This window comes from Coregonus clupeaformis, unplaced genomic scaffold (assembly GCF_020615455.1).
Source record: "Coregonus clupeaformis isolate EN_2021a unplaced genomic scaffold, ASM2061545v1 scaf0006, whole genome shotgun sequence".
Classification (NCBI taxonomy): Eukaryota; Metazoa; Chordata; class Actinopteri; order Salmoniformes; family Salmonidae; genus Coregonus; species Coregonus clupeaformis.
In genome coordinates, this window is record NW_025533461.1 from 1352867 (window position 1) to 1380244 (window position 27378).

General features: G+C 44.0%; 1 protein-coding gene across 1 annotated transcript; it reads right to left on the bottom strand.

Annotated features, from left to right (window-relative positions):
- Positions 1 to 7020: 7020 nt before the first annotated feature.
- LOC121574696 (sodium- and chloride-dependent GABA transporter 1-like) lies at positions 7021 to 25046 on the bottom strand. Its single transcript, XM_041887233.1, has 15 exons — positions 24637 to 25046; positions 23081 to 23473; positions 22650 to 22781; positions 22250 to 22350; positions 21835 to 21944; positions 21521 to 21653; positions 21086 to 21220; positions 20760 to 20863; positions 19934 to 20058; positions 19245 to 19357; positions 18938 to 19069; positions 14071 to 14173; positions 13498 to 13598; positions 12418 to 12585; positions 7021 to 7710 (listed from the first exon to the last, which is right to left on the bottom strand). Exons 2-15 carry the CDS (start codon positions 23304 to 23306, stop codon positions 7606 to 7608), a joined length of 1788 nt encoding a protein of 595 aa, XP_041743167.1. The 5' UTR covers positions 23307 to 23473; positions 24637 to 25046; the 3' UTR covers positions 7021 to 7605.
- Positions 25047 to 27378: the final 2332 nt, after the last annotated feature.

Genomic DNA, 27378 nt, shown 5'->3' on the forward strand with positions numbered 1-27378 from the left:
AGTTAACTGATTATCTGGGAGTGGGTTAAGAGTAACTGATTATCTGGGAGTGGGTTAAGAGTAACTGATTATCTGGGAGTGGGTTAAGAATTAACTGATTATCTGGGAGTGGGTTAAGAGTTAACTGATTATCTGGGAGTGGGTTAAGAGTAACTGATTATCTGGGAGTGGGTTAAGAGTTAACTGATTATCTGGGAGTGGGTTAAGAGTAACTGATTATCTGGGAGTGGGTTAAGAATTAACTGATTATCTGGGAGTGGGTTAAGAATTAACTGATTATCTGGGAGTGGGTTAAGAGGAAATCACAGATCAAATAAATCATGTACCTGTAACAAAGGAGTTAAGAGACGAGGATGAAGAACTGGAAATGGTTGATGTGAATCATAAATGAATTATATATGAATTATATATCCACAACATTTTTTAAACTGTGTGCTGTAGTAATAGCCATATCCCTGCAAGCAGAGTGTGTGTTTTGGTCTTGCTGGCTGCTCTTCAGAGTGTGTGTTTAGGCAATTAAATCTGTTCATTACAATGCTCTGTGAAACAACAAAACCCTAATCCCAGCCTGTGTCAATCGTTGATAAGGCCATTTGCCTGCCAGTCTTTCAGCCTGTCAGTCTGTCTGGAGGGAGCAGATAGGCTATCAGCCACTAGAGCAGGGTCTGTAGTGTAACAAGTTCAGAATCTGTACCAGGGTCAGTCTGTACCAGGGTCAGTCTGTACCAGGGTCAGTCTGTACCAGGGTCAGTCTGTACCAGGGTCAGTCTGTACCAGGGTCAGTCTGTAGCAGGGTCAGTCTGTACTAGGGTCAGTCTGTACCAGGGTCAGTCTTTACCAGGGTCAGTCTGTACCAGGGTCAGTCTTTACCAGGGTCAGTCTGTACCGGGTCAGTCTGTAGCAGGGTCAGTCTGTACTAGGGTCAGTCTGTACCAGGGTCAGTCTTTACCAGGGTCAGTCTGTACCGGGTCAGTCTGTAGCAGGGTCAGTCTGTACTAGGGTCAGTCTGTACCAAGGTCAGTCTGTACCAGGGTCAGTCTGTACTGGGTCAGTCTGTAGCAGGGTCAGTCTGTACTAGGGTCAGTCTTTACCAGGGTCAGTCTTTACCAGGGTCAGTCTGTACTAGGGTCAGTCTGTAGCAGGGTCAGTCTGTACTAGGGTCAGTCTGTACCACAGTCAGTCTGTACTAGGGTCAGTCTGTACTAGGGTCATTCTGTACCAGGGTCAGTCTGTACTAGGGTCAGTCTGTAGCAGGGTCAGTCTGTACTAGGGTCAGTCTGTACCACAGTCAGTCTGTACTAGGGTCAGTCTGTACTAGGGTCAGTCTGTACCACAGTCAGTCTGTACTAGGGTCAGTCTGTACCGGGTCAGTGTGTAGCAGGAATAGTCTGTACCAAGGTCAGAGTCTGTACCAGGGTTGGTCTCTACCAGGGTAGTCTGTACCAGGGTCAGTCTGTACCAGGAGTTACCAGTGGAGGCTGTACTCCACACCTGGCATCACTGACGAAGCACAAGAAAAGGTTTGATTCGCCTGCCTTGCAACATCATGCCCTAGAGACAAGAACACTAACCGAACACTGAGGGATACATATTAAATTGTTCAGACGGATGGCACACATACACCCATACAAACCGGAGAACCCTGTTTCCTCCTAACTTAGAACAATCAGCCTCTCTAACCGTCTATAAATAAATCAGCCCATATGCTGTCAGAGAGGAGCGAGGACATAAGAGATGGGGGTGCTGTGTTAGTCTATACACGTCCTCCAGTGTTATTGTTATGCAGAGAGAGAGTGTGTTGTGCCAGGAAGCCATGGCCGAGAGGAGAGCAGAGCAGAGGAAAGCTAGCAGGGAAAAAGATGTACAACTGCACAGTGTGCTCGCTCGCTAGCCCCGTAGCCTGGAGCAGACTACCTCTGTTAGACTGAATCTGTCACTGTCACTATGCTGACGGATCCTGATAGGATCTCTCTCTGCCTCCCGATGGATCCTGAGAGGATCTCTCTCTGCCTCCTGATGGATCCTGAGAGGATCTCTCTCTGCCTCCTGATGGATCCTGAGAGGATCTCTCTCTCTGCCTCCTGATGGATCTTGAGAGGAGAGGATCTCTCTCTGCCTCCTGATGGATCCTGAGAGGATCTCTCTCTGCCTCCTAATGGATCCTGATAGGATCTCTCTCTGCCTCCTGATGGATCCTGAGAGGATCTCTCTCTGCCTCCTGATGGATCCTGAGAGGATCTCTCTCTGCCTCCTGATGGATCCTGAGAGGATCTCTCTCTGCCTCCTGATGGATCCTGAGAGGATCTCTCTCTGCCTCCTGATGGATCCTGAGAGGATCTCTCTCTGCCTCCCGATGGATCCTGAGAGGATCTCTCTCTGCCTCCTGATGGATCCTGAGAGGATCTCTCTCTGCCTCCTGATGGATCCTGAGAGGAGAGGATGTCTCTCTCTCTGCTTGCGTTACCCACCACCACTGCTCTGCATGTCTTGGAGTCAATCAGAGCCTCATTTCAATGCACTCTCACTCCCTTCACAGCACAGAGAGATTAGAGACTGGTAATGCGTTAATATGTGACATGAAGTCATTAGCATTTGAGATGTGTGCATTCTAGTGACCGAGAGTCATGCAATGGTGCAAACAAGATTTCCTGTAACGTGACGTTTCCGTGCACCAGATCATTATGACATTTTTATCTTTCTCTCTCACTAAGTTTAAGTTTCTTTTTTTTAAATCAGACGTTAAAGCAAGTCTTTACAATATCTGTCCATGTCCCCTGGTAAATGTAGTGATCCCTTAAAATGATTTAATGATTAAGAACAACTTCATTATTCAAAGGAAAGATACTACCACTATGAATCACATGTATAATATGCATCAAAGGATTCCATCAAACTCACGCTGTAGAAGAATCCCATTGTCCATTTATTCTGCAATGGATCTACTACACTGTCCACGAGTCTCAGTGTCATGTCAAAAATAATGTTACTGGTGTATAAAATGATATCCACTCAACCTCTGTAATACAATATCTAATACAATTTTAAATGTGATTTAGATCATTTACTAAAATCGTTAATCTAAAAAACGAAAAGACAATATTTTTCCCCCCAACTATAGACATGATGAAAAGCAAAACGTTATAATCTATAGTTCTTTATTTACTTCTGCAGATAACATATATACGACAATCATGCTTTTTCATTTAACACCATCTAAAGACATTTATTATATATTTTACATTATAGAATATTTTACATTAGGCCCATGAAACAGTTAGAAATATACAAAACAAGATTCTTTGACTAGATAGTGTGTATATATTTTATTTCATTATTATTCTATTATCATTATTGTAATTTATTATGTTTACATTTCAGAAAGAGACTGTATGGGCTTTAGTTTCTGAGATAATCGTATTATTGCAGAAAAATTGATTTTTCAACATTTAGACATGAAGATCAGGTCATGCGGACATTCACAGTTACATGTATTACACAGTAGAGTTTTACAACATCATTTAAGACAGAAAACTGCAGTATGGTAACTTTATACAAATTCATAGAACCCTTATTCATTGCACATTTTAGTTATATAATCTTTGCCGAGAATAAAATGACTAATTTAAACCAGATCCCTGTCACTTGTAGCTGCCATGGAAGCAAACTAGCTTTATACTTATAGAAATACAACTTTGATAATTTGTGGAATTAATATATAATCGGACTAAATATATTTATATATACTGTATATATTCATATATTCCTATATATATATATATATATATATATATATATATATATATATATATATATTGCCAAACAACTTGATAATTCATATGTTTCGTCTTTCAATTAAAAAACAAGGTCTATTTTCAGTAATAATATTGGCCTGTTATTGGTTTCTGGCCAGGTTAGGCTGTGGTCCATCTATAAGGTTTCTCTCTCAGATCCTGACATTGGAAACCTTCACAGTCATAACAACAGACTAGGCTGTTACCAGAGCCATAGATTTAAAGAGTTGGGCCAATTTTTAGAATTGTCAACATTGTTCTAATTCTAGATATTCTGTTAGATAGCATTATTTAAATATTCCCCATGTAATGTTAATAGGGAAGCTAACATGGCTGCCATAGAATGTTGTAGTGTAATGTTAATGGAGAAGCTAACATGGCTGCCATAGAATGTTGTAGTGTAATGTTAATGGGGGGCTAACATGGCTGCCATAGAATGTTGTAGTGTAATGTTAATGGGGAGCTAACATGGCTGCCATAGAATGTTGTAGTGTAATGTTAATGGAGAAGCTAACATGGCTGCCATAGAATGTTGTAGTGTAATGTTAATGGGGGGCTAACATGGCTGCCATAGAATGTTGTAGTGTAATGTTAATGGGGAGCTAACATGGCTGCCATAGAATGTTGTAGTGTCATGTTAATGGGGACCTAACATGGCTGCCATAGAATGTTGTAGTGTAATGTTAATGGGGAGCTAACATGGCTGCCATAGAATGTTGTAGTGTAATGTTAATGGGGAGCTAACATGGCTGCCATAGAATGCTGTAGTGTAATGTTAATGGGGACCTAACATGGCTGCCATAGAATGCTGTAGTGTAATGTTAATGGGGACCTAACATGGCTGCCATAGAATGTTGTAGTGTCATGTTAATGGGGACCTAACATCGCTGCCATAGAATGTTGTAGTGTAATGTTTTAATGGGGACCTAACATGGCTGCCATAGAATGTTGTAGTGTAATGTTAATGGGGACCTAACATGGCTGCCATAGAATGTTGTAGTGTCATGTTAATGGGGAGCTAACATGGCTGCCATAGAATGCTGTAGTGGCTTGTAAATGCATCATCATGCAAAAACCTAATCTCTCTAAATACATGGCTCTGGCTTCGACTAGAATGACTGACTAACTGACTGACCAGTGGAAGGAAGGAAAGCCTTCGTTCACAGCTCTCATCGTGGTAGTTTCAGCAGATAATTTGGTCATTTTCAAGGCTCTTCCTGAGGAGTGGGACACTAAATGTGGTAAACAGGATTGCAGTATACAGTACATATGGGAGTTGTCAGGCAATCACTGCTCAAATGCTACTTCTGTGATAATAATGCTTATTGTACCCTGTTCTCTGCAGTGACGGGATGGGAGGGATGCGTCTCATTTCGGTTTGAGTAATCTAGGCGTGTCACATGTCGTTTGTGTTTGTGCTAATCCCTTTTCACATGCGTGTGATTTTGGTCCGTCTCACTCTTACATAGAAAACATCCTACAAAGGATTCTAAAAACAAGTTTCAGACACATACAAAGTTATTGTTCTTTAGAAAACAAAGAGACAATTGTAACAGTCTGTCGTACTAACGGTAATCTGCGTTTTGTAACAGGTACTTCAGTCATGTCATGCCAGATGGTTTGAGATCCATACTGGCCTTGTGCTTTTTAAACGTTGCCCTGGAAAATAAGTAAGAATAAAATATTGGTGAACTGCAGGGACAGGAGTGATAATATTATACATAGATATGGACATTTGGCCTTGCCGGTTGCACTTTCCCATAATGGTCATTGCTTATAGATGGTCAATATTCAATTCCACTATGCAATTTTCATATTGCATTCATTTGCCTGCTTAACACATTGCATTTGTTTTTCTGTATTTCTTTCATATGGATTATTATTTATATATTTCCTTTTTACAATCAGGGCCATATGAGGACACCGAGGTCCGGACCTCAATAATTATTTCGAATTTGATTTTTATTTGTTTATTTTGTTCATTTTTTTAAACTCTAGTTGGGGTCTCAACGTACTGTTGTGAGTTAGAATAGTAGAATACACAAGGTGCAATTTCGAAACCTGGTTGTGCATCAGCGGTTTTCCTCTTGTTATATGTCACTAACCACATTTCCATCCATGGATTTTATGCGAGTAAAGTCTTACCATGTAAAAAAAAAAATTATGACAGGTGTTATGGAAACAGGAAGTTTCGGTACAATTAAATAAATGCCGACAGATCATTTCTTTGTTCGACGCGGTGGGATGTTTTTGTGTCTGTAAAACGTATTATGTGAGAAATGGTAGAGTTATCGACAGAGTTGAAAATGCAATGGAAACACTGAACTTTAGGTTTTTATTCGGGTACATGAAAACTTGAGCGAAAAAGTACATTTTGTGTGCACTATTCCTTCACGCACTAAATTTTTATCCGCAGCAAGTCCGTTTGGTGGAAACACACCACTGGTGGGTAAATGCACATATTTTCTGTATGTGGATTTTAGAATATTCGCATGAAAATCTGTCGCCAATTGGATGGAAACCTACCTAGTGACAGTCACTCAATTAGCCCATTTCAGTTAAACATCTTTAGATTGGTAAATTAGTCTAGTTGGTCTAACCAGCTATCTAGACTGAATACCGACCCGGCACGCAGGGCACGTGCCCAGGTTAGTCACTCTCACTCAGACATAATATTAACATGGCGTGATCTTGGCTGAATACCGACCCGGCACGCAGGGCACGTGCCCAGGTTAGTCTCTCTCACTCAGATATAATATTAACATGGCGTGATCTTGGCTGAATACCGACCCGGCACGCAGGGCACGTGCCCAGGTTAGTCTCTCTCACTCAGACATGATATTAACATGGCATAAGTCATGGCAAAATGTGTAGAATTGCAGGAAATTAGCTTTAAAACCACAAAAATGTCTCCCCACTGCATGGCATGTGTAGAATTGCAGTTAAATAATTAGCTGTAAAACTGCACAAACAAAAAAAAATTATGTAAAGCAAACTTATTTGTTGTCCTTTTGTTAATACATATTTTTTCTTTGCTATCAGATACCTCTGTACGTATTCAATTATATTTTTTAATCCCGGTGCTGAGTTAATGTGAGTTAATGTGTAGTGGCTAATTGTATAGCTAACAGGCTATGTGTTTGTAGATCCACTGAGGTGAATGAAGCTACAGCAACCAATGTGATAATGGCTGAAGTCATTCTTGATAGCCCCCCGCCCCGCACCCCCTTCTCTGTCCGGACTCACTACAAATCAGACCCTGGCTACGGACGACTCTGTTTACAATAACATTTTTAAAAATACATTAATGAAGTTAATATCTTAAATTAGCACGGTAGTGTTGAATTACATTGGGCCTCCAAATGTAAATTGTAATTCAAATTATGGTAATTTGCTAGCTAACAATCTGAGAAAGACTAACATTTTTGCATATGAAATACAAACTATCACAATAACAGCTGGGTAGTTTGTCTTTCTTGTTTTTCTTTTGACAAACAAACAAAAATAAAATAAAATATAAACAAAAAAAAAGAAAAGTAAATTGTAATCAGGTTGGTCACATGTTTCCCCTGGAGGTAGGTGATTAGATATCAGACATGGAAGTTCTTCCCTGCGTCTCAAATGGCACCCTATTTCCTATGTAGTGCACTACTTTTTACCAGGGCCTATATAGGTAGTAGTCCTGGTCTAAAGTAGTGCACTATATATATAGAATAGGATGCCATTTGGGGTGCATCCCTTGGTTGCGCTTCACCTTGATTACGTTGTTTTCAGCAGAGAGTTGGCCTCGGAGACGGGATGAACAGAACAGGGTTTAGATGTAAGCCTCTTCAGCGGCTGCTGCCGGTGTCTGCTCAGGGCCGTTCTCCTGGCGTTCTCCTTTCACCATCATCGGAGGTTGAATCATTATCCGCAGACGCTGCATTGTGCAAGAGAACGATACATTCAAAATACGTCAGACCGCTGTGCTGACATCTTTAGGCTGTAAGTTACAACATTGCCATGCTATCTGCAGACGGCGTAAGGAAATTATATGTTACAAAAATCATCAGGGCTGCTGACATCTTTATGCTTTCACATTGCTGGCTATGCATTGTATCATGCACTAGATAGCTAGCGGGCTCAGTGTCTGTAAGATCAATCCTTCCGTCTGCTGCTTGGCACACACTAATCAAGAAACTGATTGCTGCAATTTAGGCAATCAAGACTGCACCGACTGACACAAAGGGGCGGACAGCTGCTCATCTCGTTGCCAGTGACGACCGCAGCGCTCCATCCTTGACAACACCAGAACCAGCAATTACTGGTCCTTTTCACTGCAAGCTGCAGCTCAACGGATGTAGCATCACGGGACCGACCAGCCTCACACTCCTTTCTATGACCTTCTCCACTGAACGTCTAAGTCTATGTGTATGTGTACGTACACGTCTTAATTTGATCACTCTGTTGTCACAGAGAATTTTTTCAAATGAGCTCTCTCTCTCTCTCTCTCTCTCTCTCTCTCTCTTTGTCTCTCTCTTTGTCTCTCTCTTTGTCTCTCTCTTTGTTTCTCTCTTTGTCTCTGTCTCTGTCTCTGTCTCTGTCTCTGTCTCTGTCTCTGTCTCTGTCTCTGTCTCTGTCTCTGTGCATGTCTATGTCTGTCTATGTCTGTCTAAGTCTAATGTCTTGCAACATAATACATTATCGGCGACATTTGCTGTCCTCAAACATTTATTCTGTGAGAAACAACGATTATTTATGCGGATTAAGATAAAAACAGTAATCGCCAAGAGCAATATTCCAAACTAATTTTGGATTAAGTGCCATCCCATCTATTTAAAATTGTACAAAACCCCACGGCCTGTGACAAACTCTCTGCTGCAGGCCTTTCCGGACCGATCTCTTTCTGAGACACATGCTATGGTTATCTTGGGAAGAGTTGGGAGTGGCGAGTTGCTGTGCTGTTTTAGTGGACATAAAATGGTCGCCTTTTGAGGTCGACTCTGAATAGATAGTATGTGAGGAGAGCTCTTGCAATGCCAGGATAGTCGGTTAGATTCCTGGGACCACCCTTACGTAAAAAATGTAGGCACGCATGACTGTAAGTCACTTTGGATAAAAGGCATGTGCATATGCAGTCCTTCAGAAAGTATTCACACCCCTTGACTTTTAACACATTTTGTTGTGTTACATGTAGATTTTGTGTCACTGGTTTACACACAATACCCTATAATTTCAAAGTGGAATTATGTTTTTAGACATATTTACAAATTAATAAAATATGAAAAGCTGAAATGTCTTGAGTCAATAAAGTATTCAGGAGTAAAAATGTGTTTAAAAAGTCACATAATAAATTGCATGGACTCACTCTGTGTGCAATAATAGTGTTTAACATGCTTTTTGAATGACTACCTCATCTCTGTACCCCACACATACAGTTATCTGTGAGGTCCCTCAGTCGAGCAGTGAATTTCAAACACAGATTCAACCACAAAGACCATGGACGTTTTCCAATGTTTCGCAAAGAAGGGCACCTATTTAAGGAATACCTGGGATAGGATAAAGTAATCCTTCTACCCCCCCCAAAAAAAAAAATTATATAAAAAATAAAAATAAAAATAAATACAAATATTGTAAAGTGGTTATGCCAATGGCTATAAGGTGAATGCACCAATTTGTAAGTCGCTCTGGATAAGAGCGTCTGCTAAATGACGTAAATGTAATGTAAATGTATTGGTAGATGGGTAAAAATAAAAAAAAGCAGACATTGAATATCCCTTTGAGCATGGTGAAGTTATTAATTACACTGGATGGTGTATCAATATATTGCCTTGCAAAAATATTCATCCCCCTTGGCGTTTTTCCTTTTGTTGCATTACAACCTGTAATTTAAATGGATTTTTATTTGGATTTCATGTAATGGACATACACAAAATAGTCCAAATTGGTGAAGTGAAATGAAAAAAATAACTTATTTCAAAGAATTCTAAAAAAATAAATAATGGAAAAGTGATGCATGCATATGTATTCACCCCCTTTGCTATGAAGCCCCTAAATAAGATCTGGTGCAACCAATTACCTTCAGAAGTCACATAATTAGTTAAATAAAGTCCACCTGTGCTCAATCTAAGTGTCACATGATCTGTCACATGATCTCAGTATATATATATATGCACCTGTTCTGAAAGGCCCCAGAGTCTGCAACACCACTAAGCAAGGGGCACCACCAAGCAAGCTGCACCATGAAGACCAAGGAGCTCTCCAAACAGGTCAGGGACAAAGTTGTGGAGAAGTACAGACCAGGGTTGGGTTATAAAAAAATATCTGAAACTTTGAACATCCCACACCGCACCATTAAATGCATTATTAAGAAATTGAAAGAATTTGGCACCACAACAAACCTGCCAAGAGAGGGCTGCCCACCAAAACTCACGGACCAGGCAAGGAGGGCATTAATCAGAGAGGCAACAAAGAGACCAAAGATAACCCTGAAGGAGCTGCAAAGCTCCACAGTGGAGATTGGAGTATCTGTCCATAGGACCACTTTAAGCCGTACACTCCACAGAGCTGGGCTTTACGGAAGAGTGGCCAGACAAAGCCATTGCCTAAAGAAAAAAATAAGCAAACACGTTTGGTGTTCATCAAAAGCCATGTGGGAGACTCCCCAAACAAATGGAAGAAGGTACTCTGGTCAGATGAGACTAAAATGTAGCTTTTTGGCCATCAAGGTAAACGCTATGTCTGGCGCAAACCCAACACCTCTCATCACCCCGAGAACACCATCTCCACAGTGAAGCAAGGTGGTGGCAGCATCATGCTGTGGGGATGTTTTTCATCGGCAGGGACTGGGAAACTGGTCAGAATTGAAGGAATGATGGATGGCGCTAAATACAGGGAAATTCTTGAGGGAAACCTGTTTCAGTCTTCCAGAGATTTGAGACTGGGACGGAGGTTCACCTTCCAGCAGGACAATGACCCTAAGCACACTGCTAAAGCAACACTTGAGTGGTTTAAGGGGAAACATTTAAATGTCTTGGAATGGCCTAGTCAAAACCCAGACCTCAATCCAATTGAGAATCTGTGGTATGACTTAAATATTGCTGTACACCAGCGGAACCCATCCAACTTGAAGGAGCTGGAGCAGTTTTGCCTTGAAGAATGGGCAAAAATCCCAGTGGATAGATTTGCCAAGCTTATAGAGACATACCCTAAGAGACTTGCAGCTGTAATTGCTGCAAAAGGTGGCTCTACAAAGTATTGACTTTGTGGGGGGGGGGTGAATAGCTATGCACGCTCAAGTTTTCTGTTTTTTTTTGTCTTATTTCTTGTTTGTTTCACAATAAAACATATTTTGCATCTTCAAAGTGGTAGGTATGTTGTGTAAATCAAATGATACAAACCCCCCAACAATGCATTTTAATTCCAGGTTGTAAGGCAACAAAATAGGAAAAATGCCAAGGGGGGTGAATACTTTCGCAAGCCACTGTATACCCAGTCACTACAAAGATAAGAATGCCAGGGCGGCAGGTAGCTTAGTGGTTTAGAGTGTTGTGCCAGTAACTGAAAGGTCGCTGGTTCTAATCCCCGAGCCGACTAGGTGAAATATCTGTCGATGTGCCCTTGAGCAAGGCACTTAACCCTAATTGCTCCTGTAAGTCGCTCTGGATAAGAGCGTCTGCTAAATGACTAAAATGTAAATGTAAATAAAGGCGTCCTTTCTAACTCAATTGCCTGAGAGGAAGGAAACCTCTCAGGGATTTCACCATGAGGCCAATAGTGACTTTCATACAAGTACAGAGTTTAATGGCTGTGATAGGAGAAAACTGAGGATGGATCAACAACATTGTAGTTACTCCACAATACTAACCTAAACGACAGAGTGAAAAGAAGGAAGCCTGTACAGAATACAAATATTCCAAAACATGCATCCTGTTTGCAATAAGGCACTAAAGTACTGCTGCAAAACATGTTGCAAAGAAATGTTTGGGGCAAATCCAACAAATTACTGACTGCATCATGTTATGGGTATGCTTGTCATCGGCAAGGGAGTTTATTAGAATAAACTGAATTAGAGCTAAGCAGAGGAAAAATACTAGAGGAAAACCTGGTTCAGTCTGCTCACCAACAGACACTGGGAGACAAATTCACCTTTCAGCTGGACAATAACCTAAAACACAAGGACAAATGTTGCTTTCCAAGATGACATTGAATGTTCCCGAGTGTCGTAGTTATTAGCCCGCTTGAAAATCTATGGCAAGACATGAAAATGGCTGTCTAGCAATGATCAACAACCAACTTGACAGAGCTTGAATAATGTGCAAATATTGTACAATCGAGGAGTGCAAGGCTCTTAGAGACTTACCCAGAAAGACTCACAGCTGCATCACTGCCAAAGGTGATTCTAACATGTATTGACTCAGGGGTGTGAATACTTATGTAATCAAGATATATTTGTGTTCTATTTTTCATAAATGTTTCTTCCACTTTGACATTACAGAGTATTTTGTGTAGATCGTTGACCAAAAAAATTGACAATAAAATCCATTTTAATCCAACCTTGTAACACAGCATAATGTGGAAAAAGTCAAGCGATGTGAATACTTTCTGAAGGCACTGTGATTGAGGAAGACAGAAGGTGATGCGTTACCTCTTTGTAATCCCCCTTGAGGTTGAGGAACATGTAGACCATGTATCCAGGTATCAGGAGCATGGAGGACAAGGCCATGCACCAGCCCACTCCCTGGCCCCAGGCGGGGAACACATAGTTGTTCATGGTGAGAGGGACCATCTGGACAGCACTGAACAGGAACACTCCCTGGAACACAGAAGAACAACCTGGTCACAACACAATGGACCACCATTGAAATAAGCCTCAGAGAGAGGCTCAGGGAGAGAGGAAGAGAGAGTACTCACAGGAGAGGGGGGGAGAGGAAGAGAAGAGAGAGTACTCACAGGAGAGAGGGGGAGAGAGGAAGAGAGAGTACTCACAGGAGAGGGGGGGAGAGAGGAAGAGAGAGTACTCACAGGAGAGGGGGGGAGAGAGGAAGAGAGAGTACTCACAGGAGAGGGGGGAGAGAGGAAGAGAGAGTACTCACAGGAGAGGAGGGGAGAGAGGAAGAGAGAGTACTCACAGGAGAGGGGAGGGGGGAGAGGAAGAGAGAGTACTCACAGGAGAGGGGAGGGGGGAGAGGAAGAGAGAGTACTCACAGGAGAGGGGAGGGGGAGAGGAAGAGAGAGTACTCACAGGAGAGGAGGGGAGAGAGGAAGAGAGAGTACTCACAGGAGAGGAGGGGAGAGAGGAAGAGAGAGTACTCACATGAGAGGGGGGGGGGAAGAGAGAGTACTCACAGGAGGGGGGAGAGAGGACTCACAGGAGAGGGGGAGAGAGGAAGAGAGAGTACTCACAGGAGAGGGGAGGGGGAGAGGAAGAGAGAGTACTCACAGGAGAGGGGGGAGAGGAAGAGAGAGTACTCACAGGAGAGGGGGGAGAGAGGAAGAGAGAGTACTCACAGGAGAGGGGGGAGAGAGGAAGAGAGAGTACTCACAGGAGAGGGGGAGAGAGAGGAAGAGAGAGTACTCACAGGAGAGGGGGGGGGAGAGAGGAAGAGAGAGTACTCACAGGAGAGGGGGGGAGAGAGGAAGAGAGAGTACTCACAGGAGAGGGGGGGAGAGAGGAAGAGAGAGTACTCACAGGAGAGGGGGGGAGAGAGGAAGAGAGAGTACTCACAGCCACGATGAGAGGAGTGAAGACGACCCAACACAGTTTCCACCACAGGCAGGGCCTAAAGCCAATCATCTCCTCAATGTTGGCAAGGAACTTATCAGCACCTGCAACATATACATTTTACATTTACATTTACATCATTTAGCAGACGCTCTTATCCAGAGCGACTTACAAATTGGTGCATTCACCTTATAGCCAGTGGGATAACCACTTTACAATGGTAAGGGGGGTAGAAGGATTACTTTATCCTATCCCAGGTATTCCTTAAAGAGACAAGACAGGACATTGTAGGTCAAAGGTCCTGTGATGGAAGACAAGTACCTGCACTCATTGGAAGCAGATATGGAATTTGGTATCAGCAGCCCAACACCCAAACATTTTACCCAAAAGACTATTACATTGAGCAGGCCCAAATATTTTTTGCACGAAGGCTATTGAATTGAACAGGCCTCAACATCTTTGCACATCAGCCTGAAGACATCAGGTCATCAATGTCAGGTTAGTGATGTCACCGTAGTTCTAACAGGAAGTGAGGTAACTGACTCACACAGAGAGGAAGTGATGTCCCCGACTCACCGTAGAACCAGGATATGGAGACGCACTCGAAGAAGACCAGGAAGAGCAGGCACATGCCACTGGCAGAGTAGTAGTCAAACAGCTTGAACACATATAGACCACCCTGTTGGACGAGGAGGGGGACAGAGAGAGAGTGTTGGATACAGAGAGGCCAAACGAGACCAGCAAGACGGGGAGTGATGGGGGGGGGGGTAGAGGATAGAACGAGTGAGATGTGATGTAGCCTATTAAACTGGTGACGTGGAATAACGTGAGGGGTAAGAGCACCGGTAGTGGTGGGGGGGATGGTTGACCCTAGCTGCCTGCCTGTCTCCCTGGGAGTTTCAGGGCTAGTGAAGGGTGGAGGGAGCTGCAGCGCTAGACTGGTACTGCAGAGCTGAGCTGAGCAACCGATCAGGCCGACTGTTTTCAATCCAAGAGGGATACAGACATGAATCTCCAGTGACGGATGTGATAGTGCTGTGCAGCAGTAGGGGTAGAGAGTGGTGGGTAGTGTTCCATACAAGCAGGGGGACTTGGAGGGGTGACTGGTAGTGTTCCATACAAGCAGGGGGACTTGGAGGGGTGACTGGTAGTGTTCCATACAAGCAGGGGGACTTGGAGGGGTGACTGGTAGCGTTCCATACAAGCAGGGGGACTTGGAGGGGTGACTGGTAGTGTTCCATACAAGCAGGGGGACTTGGAGGGGTGACTGGTAGTGTTCCATACAAGCAGGGGGACTTGGAGGGGTGACTGGTAGTGTTCCATACAAGCAGGGGGACTTGGAGGGGTGACTGGTAGCGTTCCATACAAGCAGGGGGACTTGGAGGGGTGACTGGGAGCGTTCCATACAAGCAGGGGGACTTGGAGGAGTGACTGGGAGCGTTCAGGGGGACTTGGAGGGGTGACTGGTAGTGTTCCATACAAGCAGGGGGACTTGGAGGGGTGATTGGTAGTGTTCCATACAAGCAGGGGGACTTGGAGGGGTGACTGGTAGTGTTCCATACAAGCAGGGGGACTTGGAGTGGTGACTGGTAGTGTTAAATACAAGCAGGGGGACTTGGAGGGGTGACTGGTAGTGTTCCATACAAGCAGGGGGACTTGGAGGGGTGACTGGTAGTGTTCCATACAAGCAGGGGGACTTGGAGGGGTGACTGGTAGTGATCCATACAAGCAGGGGGACTTGGAGGGGTGACTGGTAGTGTTCCATACAAGCAGGGGGACTTGGAGGGTTGACTGGGAGCGTTCAGGGGGACTTGGAGGGGTGACTGGTAGTGTTCCATACAAGCAGGGGGACTTGGAGGGGTGACTGGTAGTGTTCCATACAAGCAGGGGGACTTGGAGGGGTGACTGGTAGTGTTCCATACAAGCAGGGGGACTTGGAGGGGTGACTGGTAGTGTTCCATACAAGCAGGGGGACTTGGAGGGGTGACTGGTAGTGTTCCATACAAGCAGGGGGACTTGGAGGGGTGACTGGTAGTGTTCCATACAAGCAGGGGGACTTGGAGGGGTGACTGGTAGTGTTCCATACAAGCAGGGGGACTTGAAGGGGTGACTGGTAGTGTTCCATACAATCAGGGGGACTTGGAGTGGTGACTGGTAGTGTTCCATACAAGCAGGGGGACTTGGAGGGGTGACTGGGAGCGTTCAGGGGGACTTGGAGGGGTGACTGGTAGTGTTCCATACAAGCAGGGGGACTTGGAGGGGTGACTGGTAGTGTTCCATACAAGCAGGGGGACTTGGAGGGGTGACTGGGAGCATTCAGGGGGACTTGGAGGGGTGACTGGTAGTGTTCCATACAAGCAGGGGGACTTGGAGGGGTGACTGGTAGTGTTCCATACAAGCAGGGGGACTTGAAGGGGTGACTGGTAGTGTTCCATACAATCAGGGGGACTTGGAGTGGTGACTGGTAGTGTTCCATACAAGCAGGGGGACTTGGAGGGGTGACTGGGAGCGTTCAGGGGGACTTGGAGGGGTGACTGGTAGTGTTCCATACAAGCAGGGGGGACTTGGAGGGGTGACTGGTAGTGTTCCATACAAGCAGGGGGACTTGGAGGGGGTGACTGGGAGCATTCAGGGGGACTTGGAGGGGTGACTGGTAGTGTTCCATACAAGCAGGGGGACTTGGAGGGGTGACTGGGAGCGTTCAGTGATCCTGTCAGTGGCCACGCTACATCAGTAGAGGTTTCGGAGGAGAGTTATTGACCTCAGAGTGTGGGATGTGGAGCTTGAGAAGACGTCATCGTTTCCCTGGTTTGATCCTGTGAAAGGCCTCGGAAAGGGGGATGAAGTGGTAGACTGACTAAATAACATCAACTGATCAGATACAGGAATGTCTACACAGCTTGTAAAGAAATGATATTGTACTGAAGAGAGATAACACGGAACGTTAAGGGACTTAAATGTTCGATATTAATGATCTAATTGTCACCAGTCATAAAGACTACCCAGAATTCCTAGTCATAACAGACCGACAGAGTAGATGAAGATAGTGTACGTAAGTACGTATCAGTAGGATATAAAGAATTAGATCTAGTTAACTACACTGCCATTACATCACAATACAACAGAACCCATTTACCTCAGGTGAACGAAACATGACGGAGCACTTTTCGCTTATCTCCCTATACACCATCGAGACCAATCGTAGCTGACAATATCGGGCATGGGACATCACAGTGACGTCGTTTTCTGGTTTAAATCTGGTTTTCAGCTGAAGCAATGTCAGGATGCAGTTGGCCATGAGACACAACCTCTTGACACGGCACACCTCTTATCTCTCATTGAAAAGTACTGCTTTCGTTTCCTAATTAATCTGGTGTAATATTCAGCGAGTTCACTTTTCAGCTGTGCCTCCAAATCATTTTGAAAATCATACACGCCTTCCGTTCTACATCACATGACCGCGGCAGCTTCACCCAGGAGATCCGTCATCTTTCTGCCACCACACTACCACCGCACACTTTCCCTGTCGCAGAACGCTTCCTTACGGCAGCATATTATTACAGGCTACAGGCTACTAGGGCTACTAGTGATTTAACCCACCACTAGCATTAGCCTGTTAGCATTAGTCCAGATCCATAGGACATTATTCACCTCCTTTGGTCATTAGCTCTAGGTTCGTTAGGCTGTAACAAGGAAAGGGATTCAGCAGGGATTATGGGTGACGTGATTCATCTCACTGCAACAATGAACATTATTTTGCCCAAACAGATTGTGAACCCAAATGTGTAAAATATAATTTGGGTTGGGTGTAGGGCGGGGGCAGATTTAGGCTATGTCATCTTGTCTTCAGGAGATTTTATCTGTTTCATTTATTTGGTCTTTCACAATAGTTGATAGTCATTAGCTGTCTAATTCTAATTCAGGCTCTCGAGTGGCTCAGCGGTCTAAGGCACTGCATCTCATTGCTTGAGGCGTCACTACAGACCCCCTGGTTTGATTCCAGGCTGGATCACAACCGGCCGTGATTGGGAGTCCCATAGGGCGGCGCACAATTGGCCCAGCGTCGTCCGGGTTTGGCCGGTGTAGGCCGTCATTGTAAATAAGAATTTGTTCTTAACTGTCTTGCCTAGTTCAATACAATTAGAACAATTCCCATCCCCTACAATGGGCTAATATATAGAGTAATTCATGCACTTATCTCAGCAAGAACACTACTGTTATTCCCCATACTTGTATTATTTCATTTTCTGGTGTAATTAGGCTATTTGAATTCTGATATGCCAACTTGTCTTTGGAAATACTGGACTGGACTAGATGTGACTGAACTGGACTAGGCATGGACGTGACTGAACTGGACTGGGCATGGATGTGACTGAACTGGACTGGGCATGGACGTGACTGGACTGGACTAGATGTGACTGGACTGGGCATGGACGTGACTGGACTGGACTAGATGTGACTGAACTGGACTAGGCATGGACGTGACTGAACTGGACTGGGCATGGACGTGACTGAACTGGACTAGATGTGACTGGACTGGGCATGGACGTGACTGGACTGGACTAGATGTGACTGAACTGGACTAGGCATGGATGTGACTGAACTGGACTGGGCATGGACGTGACTGAACTGGACTAGATGTGACTGAACTGGACTGGGCATGGACGTGACTGAACTGGACTGGGCATGGACGTGACTGGACTGGACTAGATGTGAGTGAACTGGACTGGGCATGGACATTACTGGACTGGACTAACGTGAGTGAACTGGACTTGATTGGATTGAACTGGACTGGACGTGACTGGACATGACTGAACTGGACTAGACTGGACTGGACTGGACTGGACATGACTGAACTGGACTGGACATGACTGGACATGACTGAACTGGACTGGACTGGACTGGACATGACTGAAATGGACTGGACTAGACAGGACTGGACTGGACTGGACTGGACTAGACTGGACTGGACTGGACTTGACATGACTGAACTGGACTAGACTGGACTAGACTGGACTTGACATGACTGGACTGGACTGGACTGGACTGGACTGGATGTGACTGGACATGACTGAACTGGACTAGACTGGACTAGACTGGACTTGACATGACTGAACTGGACTGGACTGGACTGGACTGTGTGTTCGCTCTGTCACCAAGTTATTAAAAGTATTTAGCCCCTTAGGGCCCCCAGCCAGAATAACAGACAGGGTTATGAAATGTGGAGGATTGGATGTAGGCTACTGTACCCCTGTGAGGCTGGTGTGTGTGTGTGTGTGTGTGTGTGTGTGTGTGTGTGTGTGTGTGTGTGTGTGTGTGTGTGTGTGTGTGTGTGTGTGTGTGTGTGTGTGTGTGTGTGTGTGTGTGTGTGTGTGTGTGTGTGTGTGCGTGCGTGCGTGCCTGCGTGTGTGCGTGCGTGTGTGTGTGTGTGTGTGTACTGTACCTGTGTGATGTTGGACAGGCCGATGATGTAAGACACCAGGCAGACGGCAGCGATGAAGAGTTCTCTTCTTCCTCTCAGAGCCCTGGGGAACTCATCCACCAACGCAGTGATGAACCCCTCCACCGTGCAGAACTACACAGAACATACAACATGTTAGATCCGCCCCTCTTTCCAAGGCACACGACTATACAACACATTAGATAATACTGTACCTCCACAGTACACTACAATACAACAACAACACAACAACAAAATAACACAACAACACAACACAAACATGAACTCCAAATGGCTGTTGTTTCCTCACCTGACTGTCGATTCCCAGCATCAGTAGCATGGAGAAGAAGAGGATGGCCCAGAGAGGAGAGATCGGCAGCTGGGTTACTGCCTCGGGGTAGGCCAAGAACGCCAAGCCTGGTCCTGCAACACAACACACACAGGCAGTTATAGACCGGATCTGACAACACAACACAGACAGACAGTTAGAGACGGGATCTGACAACACAACACACACAGGCAGTTATAGATGGGATCTGACAACACAACACAGACAGACAGTTAGAGACGGGATCTGACAACACAACACAGACAGACAATTAGAGACGGGATCTGACAACACAACACAGACAGACAATTAGAGACGGGATCTGACAACACAACACACTGACAGTTAGAGGCGGGATCTGGCAACACAACACAGACAGACAGTTAGAGACGGGATCTGGCAACACAACACAGACAGACAGTTAGAGACGGGATCTGACAACACAACACACTGACAGTTAGAGGCGGGATCTGGCAACACAACACAGACAGACAGTTAGAGACGGGATCTGGCAACACAAAACATCCCATTCCTGTTCAAATACCCATATAGAAAAGTGTTTCAAAGTCGATTGCTTTACAGTAAGTGCTACTGTTCTAAGATTTGCTCTTATTTTTTGCTCAGTAGGCTAAGTCCTGTAGTGTTCCGTTAAGATCTATATCAATAGTTACCTGAGGCTGCTACTTCTATTATAGGTCTCTTAGTCACGTTGGCCATGAAGCCCACAATGGAGAAGATGACCAAGCCAGCGAACATGCTGGTGAACGAGTTGATGCAGCACACAATGACAGAATCTCTGCAGGGAGACAGGCAGAAAGACTAAGCATGGATTGGAACGGCTGTTGTCACACTGATATGGAAACCTTATCAAACCACAGCACATTTGAATTGGGAGGGAGGGAGGGAGGGAGGGAGGGAGGGAGGGAGGGAGGGAGGGAGGGAGTGTTTTGCATTCTATAGGCGAGTGTTACTGCAATGTCAATGGATTGACCCATTCATTTCAGAGATGGGGTGTTTGTTCATTCGTTGCCAGGATTGAAAATGGAGAGAGACAGAGATGATGTGACAGCTGAGAGATGTGTTTTCTCTTTGTCTCTCTCTCTCACTCTCTCTCCCCCCTCTCTCTCACCCCCCTCTCTCTCTCTCTCTCTCTCTCTCACCCCCTCTCTCCCCCCTCTCTCCCACCCTCTCTCTCCCCCCCCCCCTCCCCCACCCCTCTCTCTCTATCTCCCACCCTCTCAATTCAATTAAAAAGGGCTTTATTGGCATGGTAAACATATGTTCACATTGCCAAAGTAAATGAAATAGACAATAAACATAAGGGAAATAAACAAGGGAAACATTACTAAACATTACACTCACAAAAGTCTCTCTCTCTCTCTCTCTCTCTCTCTCTCTCTCTCTCTCTCTCTCTCTCTCTCTCTCCCTCCCTCCCTCTCTCTCTGTCTCACTGATAGTAGAGAGCTGGATTGAATGGTGTTGTAGATTTTAACCTACCTGTAAACATTATTATTGAAGGGGTTGTAGCTTCCCAGAGCGATCAGTGATCCCAGCCCCAGCCCATAGGAGAAGAAGATCTGAGTGGCAGCGTCCAACCACACCTGACAAGAACAGAGGGACAGAGAGTCAAAACACACTGCAACTCAAAACACACTGCAACTCAAAACACACTGCAACTCAAAACACACTGCAAGTCAATACACACTGCAACTCAAAACACACTGCAACTCAAAACACACTGCAACTCAAAACACACAGCATCACATACAGCAATCAGCTACCATTCACCCTCTGTGTCTGTTCACTGATAAAAGGCTAGCCACCTCTGATTCCTTGAGCTTTTCAAAGTTGGGCGTGATATAGAAGAGGATTCCATCGATGGCTCCGGGGAGAGTGATGCCGCGGCAGAAGAGGATGAAGAGCATGAAGTAGGGGTACGTTGCTGAGAAGTACACCACCTGAAACAGGGAGGGAGGGAGACACTCGTTAGAATACAAGACAATGGAACTACGACGCCATCCTTAGGTCATCAATATAGTTAGGACCCGGGGTTGGATTAACTGGCATTTTTCCTGTCAAATGTTTCTTGATGGATTTTGAATCTTAAAGCCATGCCTCTTACTTTTGCAAATAAGCCAGGGGGACATGCTGGATTACCCCCCCCCTCCGCCCCCAACATCCTAATATTGCTGCGAAAATCCAATGTCAAGATTCCTCAGTGAGGTTTAGCCCCTACTGGTGCATGTTACGTCTCTTACCTTGCCGGTCCAGGCGACACCTTTCCAGATACAGAAATAAACGAGGACCCAGGCGATGGCCAGCGTGATGGCTAGAGGCGCTCTGATCTCCCCAGGCTTCTCCAGACCATCTGTCAACTGGTGCATGTTACGTCTATAGGACAAATCAACCGATGAACCAATCAATCAACCAACCAACCAACCGATCAATAAACCAATCAATAAAATTTATTTATAAATAATTTTTCGTCAACTACAACCCCATTCATTATTTTCTAACCACAGACAAAAAACAACCAAACTCTTTAAAATTTAAATAAAATACATGTTCTTACTCCCAGAATTCCTGAACGGCGCTGGTGAGGTTGGCAGTGTTCAGGATGCTGTAATTGGTGTAACACTGCTCTGTATTCCAAGAATTTCCACATGATTGCCATGGTAGCTCCTGGAATAACAAAGATTGCTTTTCTCTCTCTCTCTTGTCATTTTGCCTCTCTTTCACCCAGGCGTCATGCAACACATTTTTTTGAAGGGGTACTGATGGCCAAATTCGATATCTTTGAATTAACTATGCATAAAAGAAACAGTATTTATTTTCAGAATACAGTCATGCTACTTAAAGACATTAATCAGGGAAATGTGCTTTCCTTTTTAAACCCCCAATAAATTAAATGTAATAACCTCACATTAATTATTCATTTTTATTACTTAGCTTTGTCATAGAAAAGCACTAATATCCATCATACTCACAGTAGTCAAGGAGGACCACAGATAGTAAATGGCCCAGGCAATGATAACAATATAGTAGATGTTTAGCCAGAAAGAAAGCACTGCAGCGGCCAGACCAACACCTAGGACAGCAGGGAAGTGTAGAATTAGGAATGGATATACTGTCAGTTAATATAAAATGAAATGGTGTGCCACCCAGAATAATTGGAAACATATATATAAAATAGCTTTAGCTAGTTATATTAAATATACGGTTTGATCTGTAATACTATGGGGAGAGGAGACATGCACTGAAATGCAAATATTTTTTGTGCATTTATCGAAAACCAGCAAAACAAATACTATTGGATGAGGAGAGCTACTTGTCTTATATATTGGGATGTATTTCAGCTGAACCTCTAAACGTAGGGATTTGATTTACCTTTGAACATGGGAGCCAATTTCCACACCCCAAGCCCTCCAATCGACGTGTACTGACCGAGGGACGTTTCGAGCAGAAACAGGGGCATACCAGCAAATATGAGCGTCAAAAAGTAGGGAATCAAGAAGGCCCCTGAATGGAAGGTGAAAGGTAAGCAAACAAAAATATCATGGTGAATAAAAGTGACCCATTGCATTGATATTACCATGAACATTTCAAATTATCCAAAGAGATAAAGAGATTCAGCCAATATTTTTGTATCACACTACTGCGCCTAAAATTAATGATATAATTACGCACAATCTGGAGAGAAAAAGAGCTCTTGAGATTATTTAAATGAGCGCCCCAGAACACATTTGCTGATTGAAGGGTCAAGTTTTTAGCCTCCTTCTGTTTTTGAAAACACGGAAATGTGCCAACATCTTGATTACCTCCTCCGTTTTTCCCACATAGATAAGGAAATCTCCAGACATTTCCGAGTCCAATTGCGTACCCGACGCAAGACAGGAGAAAGTCAAATTTTCCAGTCCAGTTTTCTCTTTCGGGAAGTTCCTTTTTCTGGACTTTTACGACCAAGGTTTTGGGTTTGTCGTTAGGCTCCGCATTCACCTCCGTTAAAACGTGTCCATCCGAGGCTCTTGTACCATTCGTCGCCATGTCTCTGTCTCTCTGATTAGATTTAGATTTTCTGGCAAGGCTGGCAGGCGGACGGAAGATTTTAACCCCACCAGTCCACGTAGACAGCAGCTTCGCGGTTCGTTACCCAGCCGATGTGAAGGAAATCAGGAGGGGGAGCGGGAACACCGAGCAAGTTGAAACCGAACCTGGGAAAAAGAGCAAGAGAATGTTACCAAATAGGAAATTAAAATAATGATAGGACCCTAAATGTTTACATAATATTGCATTAACACGGGAATTAAACAAATGCATTCATAGGGCTGAAAATTGGCAGTTTTTAAGAGTTTTCATTGAGTCACTTTGTTGGCGCTGGGGACAAGAGATCACACGAGGACCCTGTGGTGCTTTTTAACAGCCAGGGACCGTTGATTTACTGCATCGTTACTCTCAATGTCTCCTTTATACACATTTACACAGCACACATTCAGCCGACAGGTCATTTAATACTGTTAAGAGGAGAGGGCGATCACCACTGTCCAATTATTCAGCATTTGGAGGGTTAATTGCAGCGGAACTTAACCATCAATTTGACAAAAAAAAAGGAAATTACATTCATTCACACGCTATGCCTTAGAATGTATGCACCCAAATAAATGTAACGTTATGAATAAAAACTGAGGATAAATGAAAAGCCTGAATATAAACAAAATGTAGTCATTCTATAAATTACTGTTAATTATCCGAGCTTAAATACTTTGAATATAGTTTCCCTTTAATTATTCATAATAATGTGAGAGAACAGTAAATTAGTCGGGGAAAAAAAAAAAAAAAACTTCCTGTTACAAGTCCAAACGCAATGTGCGTATTGTGGATACATTGGCTAGGTAAGGTCATGTTCTTGGTATTTCTATAGATATTATTTTTTATAATACCGTGCCTCTATAACTGTAGTATAATGGTTAAATATCCCCCGTTTTCCCCCTCAGCTAGTTGACATTTATGGGAAGGGACAGCACCGAGCTGGATAAGTGCGACGGACAAGCTTTACGCGTCAGTCTCTCTCCTACGCTTCCTTTCACATTTGCAGATGATATTCGATGAATTATGGACCTTCAAATAACGAATCATGTGTAGAATGATGTGATTTATTACTGTCTTAAAGTCGCATGGATTTAAAAAATAGATATATCATTGATTTAACCAATGTAGGCTAATCTTCTAGGCTACTCAGTGCGCAACATCTTAAACACCGTTTTTCCCCACCGAGACGCAACTCCGCATCCCCAAACGGGTTCACAGTGTTCTGTCCAATGTTCTGACCATCGCAATGAAGTTTTCCCACACTGTTAAAAGTAAACTCGGTACTTACAATCAAACTGCTATGCCAGCCAGAATTGTGGGAGATGGTCTAGTATCCGTGCGTTCGTCTAAAAGTTGTGTTCTTGACGCTTCTAACGGGGCAGACCAAATCAAATATTTATAGAGATAGAGAAGCAGAACTAAACTATGATCCTGATGGGAAAGGTGAGTTTGCAGGAAGCAGGAACAAGGTGTGAGTGATGCGGTCCGTTAGCTTTGTGATGCTGAAGGAGAGAGTCGAGCAGAGGAGAGCAGAGCGGGGAAACAATACAACGAAAAGGCAGCAGCTTCACCTCGCAGCACCGTCTAACTTCAGCGGCCAGGGATGTTACACGGAGCAGAATCCCCGTTCTCGTCTACATAGCGTCAATGTCATCTGTAAGTCAACCCTCCCCGTGTCCAACATTTCCACCACTGAGATCGCTGTGGGTTTGAGAAAGGAGCATCTTATTGTCTCACGGTTTTATAGTACTTTTCATCAACTTGGGAGTTTTTTTCTACACGAATTGATTGGATCTCACAGACAGTTATATGACTTAACATTTTGTTAGCTTTGGGGCGGCAGGTAGCTTAGTGGTTAGGAGCATTGTGCCGGTAACCGAAAGGTCGCTGGTTCTAACCCCCGAGCCGACTAGGTGAAAAATCTGTCTGTGCCCTTGAGCAAGGCACTTAACCCTAATTGCTCCTGTAAGAAGCTCTGGATAGGAGCGTCTGCTAAATGACTAAAATGCTCAAATATCTGAAAGTTATCCTACCCTTAACCATGTTTATATTCCCAGAAACAAATTAATTGTTCCATTAATCTACTTCATTTGGAATGGTATTTGGATTTTGTTTTTCATATTTTAAATATTAGTTTTATGGTGTTGAAAAGCATTACTTTGTCATTTCTGAGAGATGGGGAGGGATATTTACCCATTGGGGACTTACCCATGGCCTATTCCAGGGAGGGCAAATGCGCCCCCCCCCCCGCAGATATATATATTTTTTTCAGTAAACTCAGTCGGGGTCTCAATTTACTGCTAAGAGTTAGAATAGTACAATATACAAGGTGCAATTTCGAAACTTGGTTGTGCATAAGCGGTTTTTCTCTTGCTATGTCAGAGAAACCAACCAAATCCAGAGAGTGGCAGATATGGAGGCAGATGCCAATCAGGCTGTGGTTGCTGGCAAACTGTGATAAGAGCAACCAGTCAATAAAGCTAGTCTGGGGGTTGGAGATAAATTGAAACTGTGCCTATAATCTTCTTAATCCGCTGTCTCGTGAAAAATAAGACCCCAGTGAAGGAGGATAAACAGACTTTAAAAGCAGAATTGAACCCCAATGTTGAGATAAATACATATATTGATAGTAGACACTATAGTGTCTCACAGGGAGATTGGGCCTCAGTGAGTTTGAGACTTGGAAAAGTTGAGAGACAAAGGGATAAACAGCTAAAACAGAAAAATGGCCTCTGTTGTCTTCTGTTCTGATGGTCTCACTCAGCTAGAATGGTGATTGGATGTTTTCTCCACTCTCCATTCCTCAAAGCTTGAAGACCACGCCTACCAAATGATGAATAGGTGATTCCATCATGACCCGATCGCCCAAATCACCTGGCGCCAACATTGTTTCTAATTTTCCTACCCACAGTCACCGTCTCAGTTGGTTTGCGAGGCCTTATTCTAGCACGTAACACTTTCTCTGGCTACTGCACCTTCATCTTCGGACAGGAACTCATTTCATTGGACTACAAAGCACAGATAAACCACAAGACAAGTTGAAACCTCTGTGGAAAGACCTACAATAACACAGTGTTATAACCACAACAGCTGTTATAACCTACCATGACAGCTGTTATAACCTACCATGACAGCTGTTATAACCTTCCATGACAGCTGTTATAACCTACCACGACAGCTGTTATAACCTACCATGACAGCTGTTATAACCTACCATGACAGCTGTTCTAACATACCAAGACAGCTGTTATAACCTACAACGACAGCTGTTATAACCTACCACAACAGCTGTTATAACCTACCACGACAGCTGTTATAACCTACCACGACAGCTGTTAAAACATACCACGACAACTGTTATAACCTACCATGACAGCTGTTATAACCTACCACAACAGCTGTTATAACCTACCACGACAGCTGTTATAACCTACCACGACAGCTGTTAAAACATATCACGACAACTGTTATAACCTACCGTGACAGCTGTTATAACCTACCACAACAGCTGTTATAACCTACCACGACAGCTGTTATAACTTACCATGACAGCTGTTATAACCTACCATGACAGCTGTTATAACATACCACGACAGCTGTTATAACCTACCATGACAGCTGTTACAACCTACCACAACAGCTGTTATAACCTACCATGACAGCTGTTATAACCTACCATGACAGCTGTTATAACATACCACGACAGCTGTTATAACCTACCTTGACAGCTGTTATAACCTACCATGACAGCTGTTATAACCTTCCACAACAGCTGTTATAACCTACCACGACAGCTGTTATAACCTACCACGACAGCTGTTATAACCTACCACGACAGCTGTTATAACCTACCATGGCAGCTGTTATAACCTACCATGACAGCTGTTATAACATACCACGACAGCTGTTATAACCTACCATGACAGCTGTTATAACCTACCACGACAGCTGTTATAACATTCCACGACAGCTGTTATAACCTACCACGACAGCTGTTATAACCTACCACAACAGCTGTTATAACCTACCA

Bases quoted from the DNA above. Each gene is read 5' to 3' on its own strand.
- LOC121574696 (XM_041887233.1), bottom strand. From the start codon at position 23,306: ATGGCGACGAATGGTACAAGAGCCTCGGATGGACACGTTTTAACGGAG. The intron at 20,864-21,085 runs GTGGCTAGCCTT...TGTTCTTGTCAG, and splicing joins AAAAGCTCAAGGAATCAGAG to GTGTGGTTGGACGCTGCCAC. The intron at 19,358-19,933 runs GTAACTATTGAT...GTTGTGTTGCAG, and splicing joins AATAGAAGTAGCAGCCTCAG to GACCAGGCTTGGCGTTCTTG.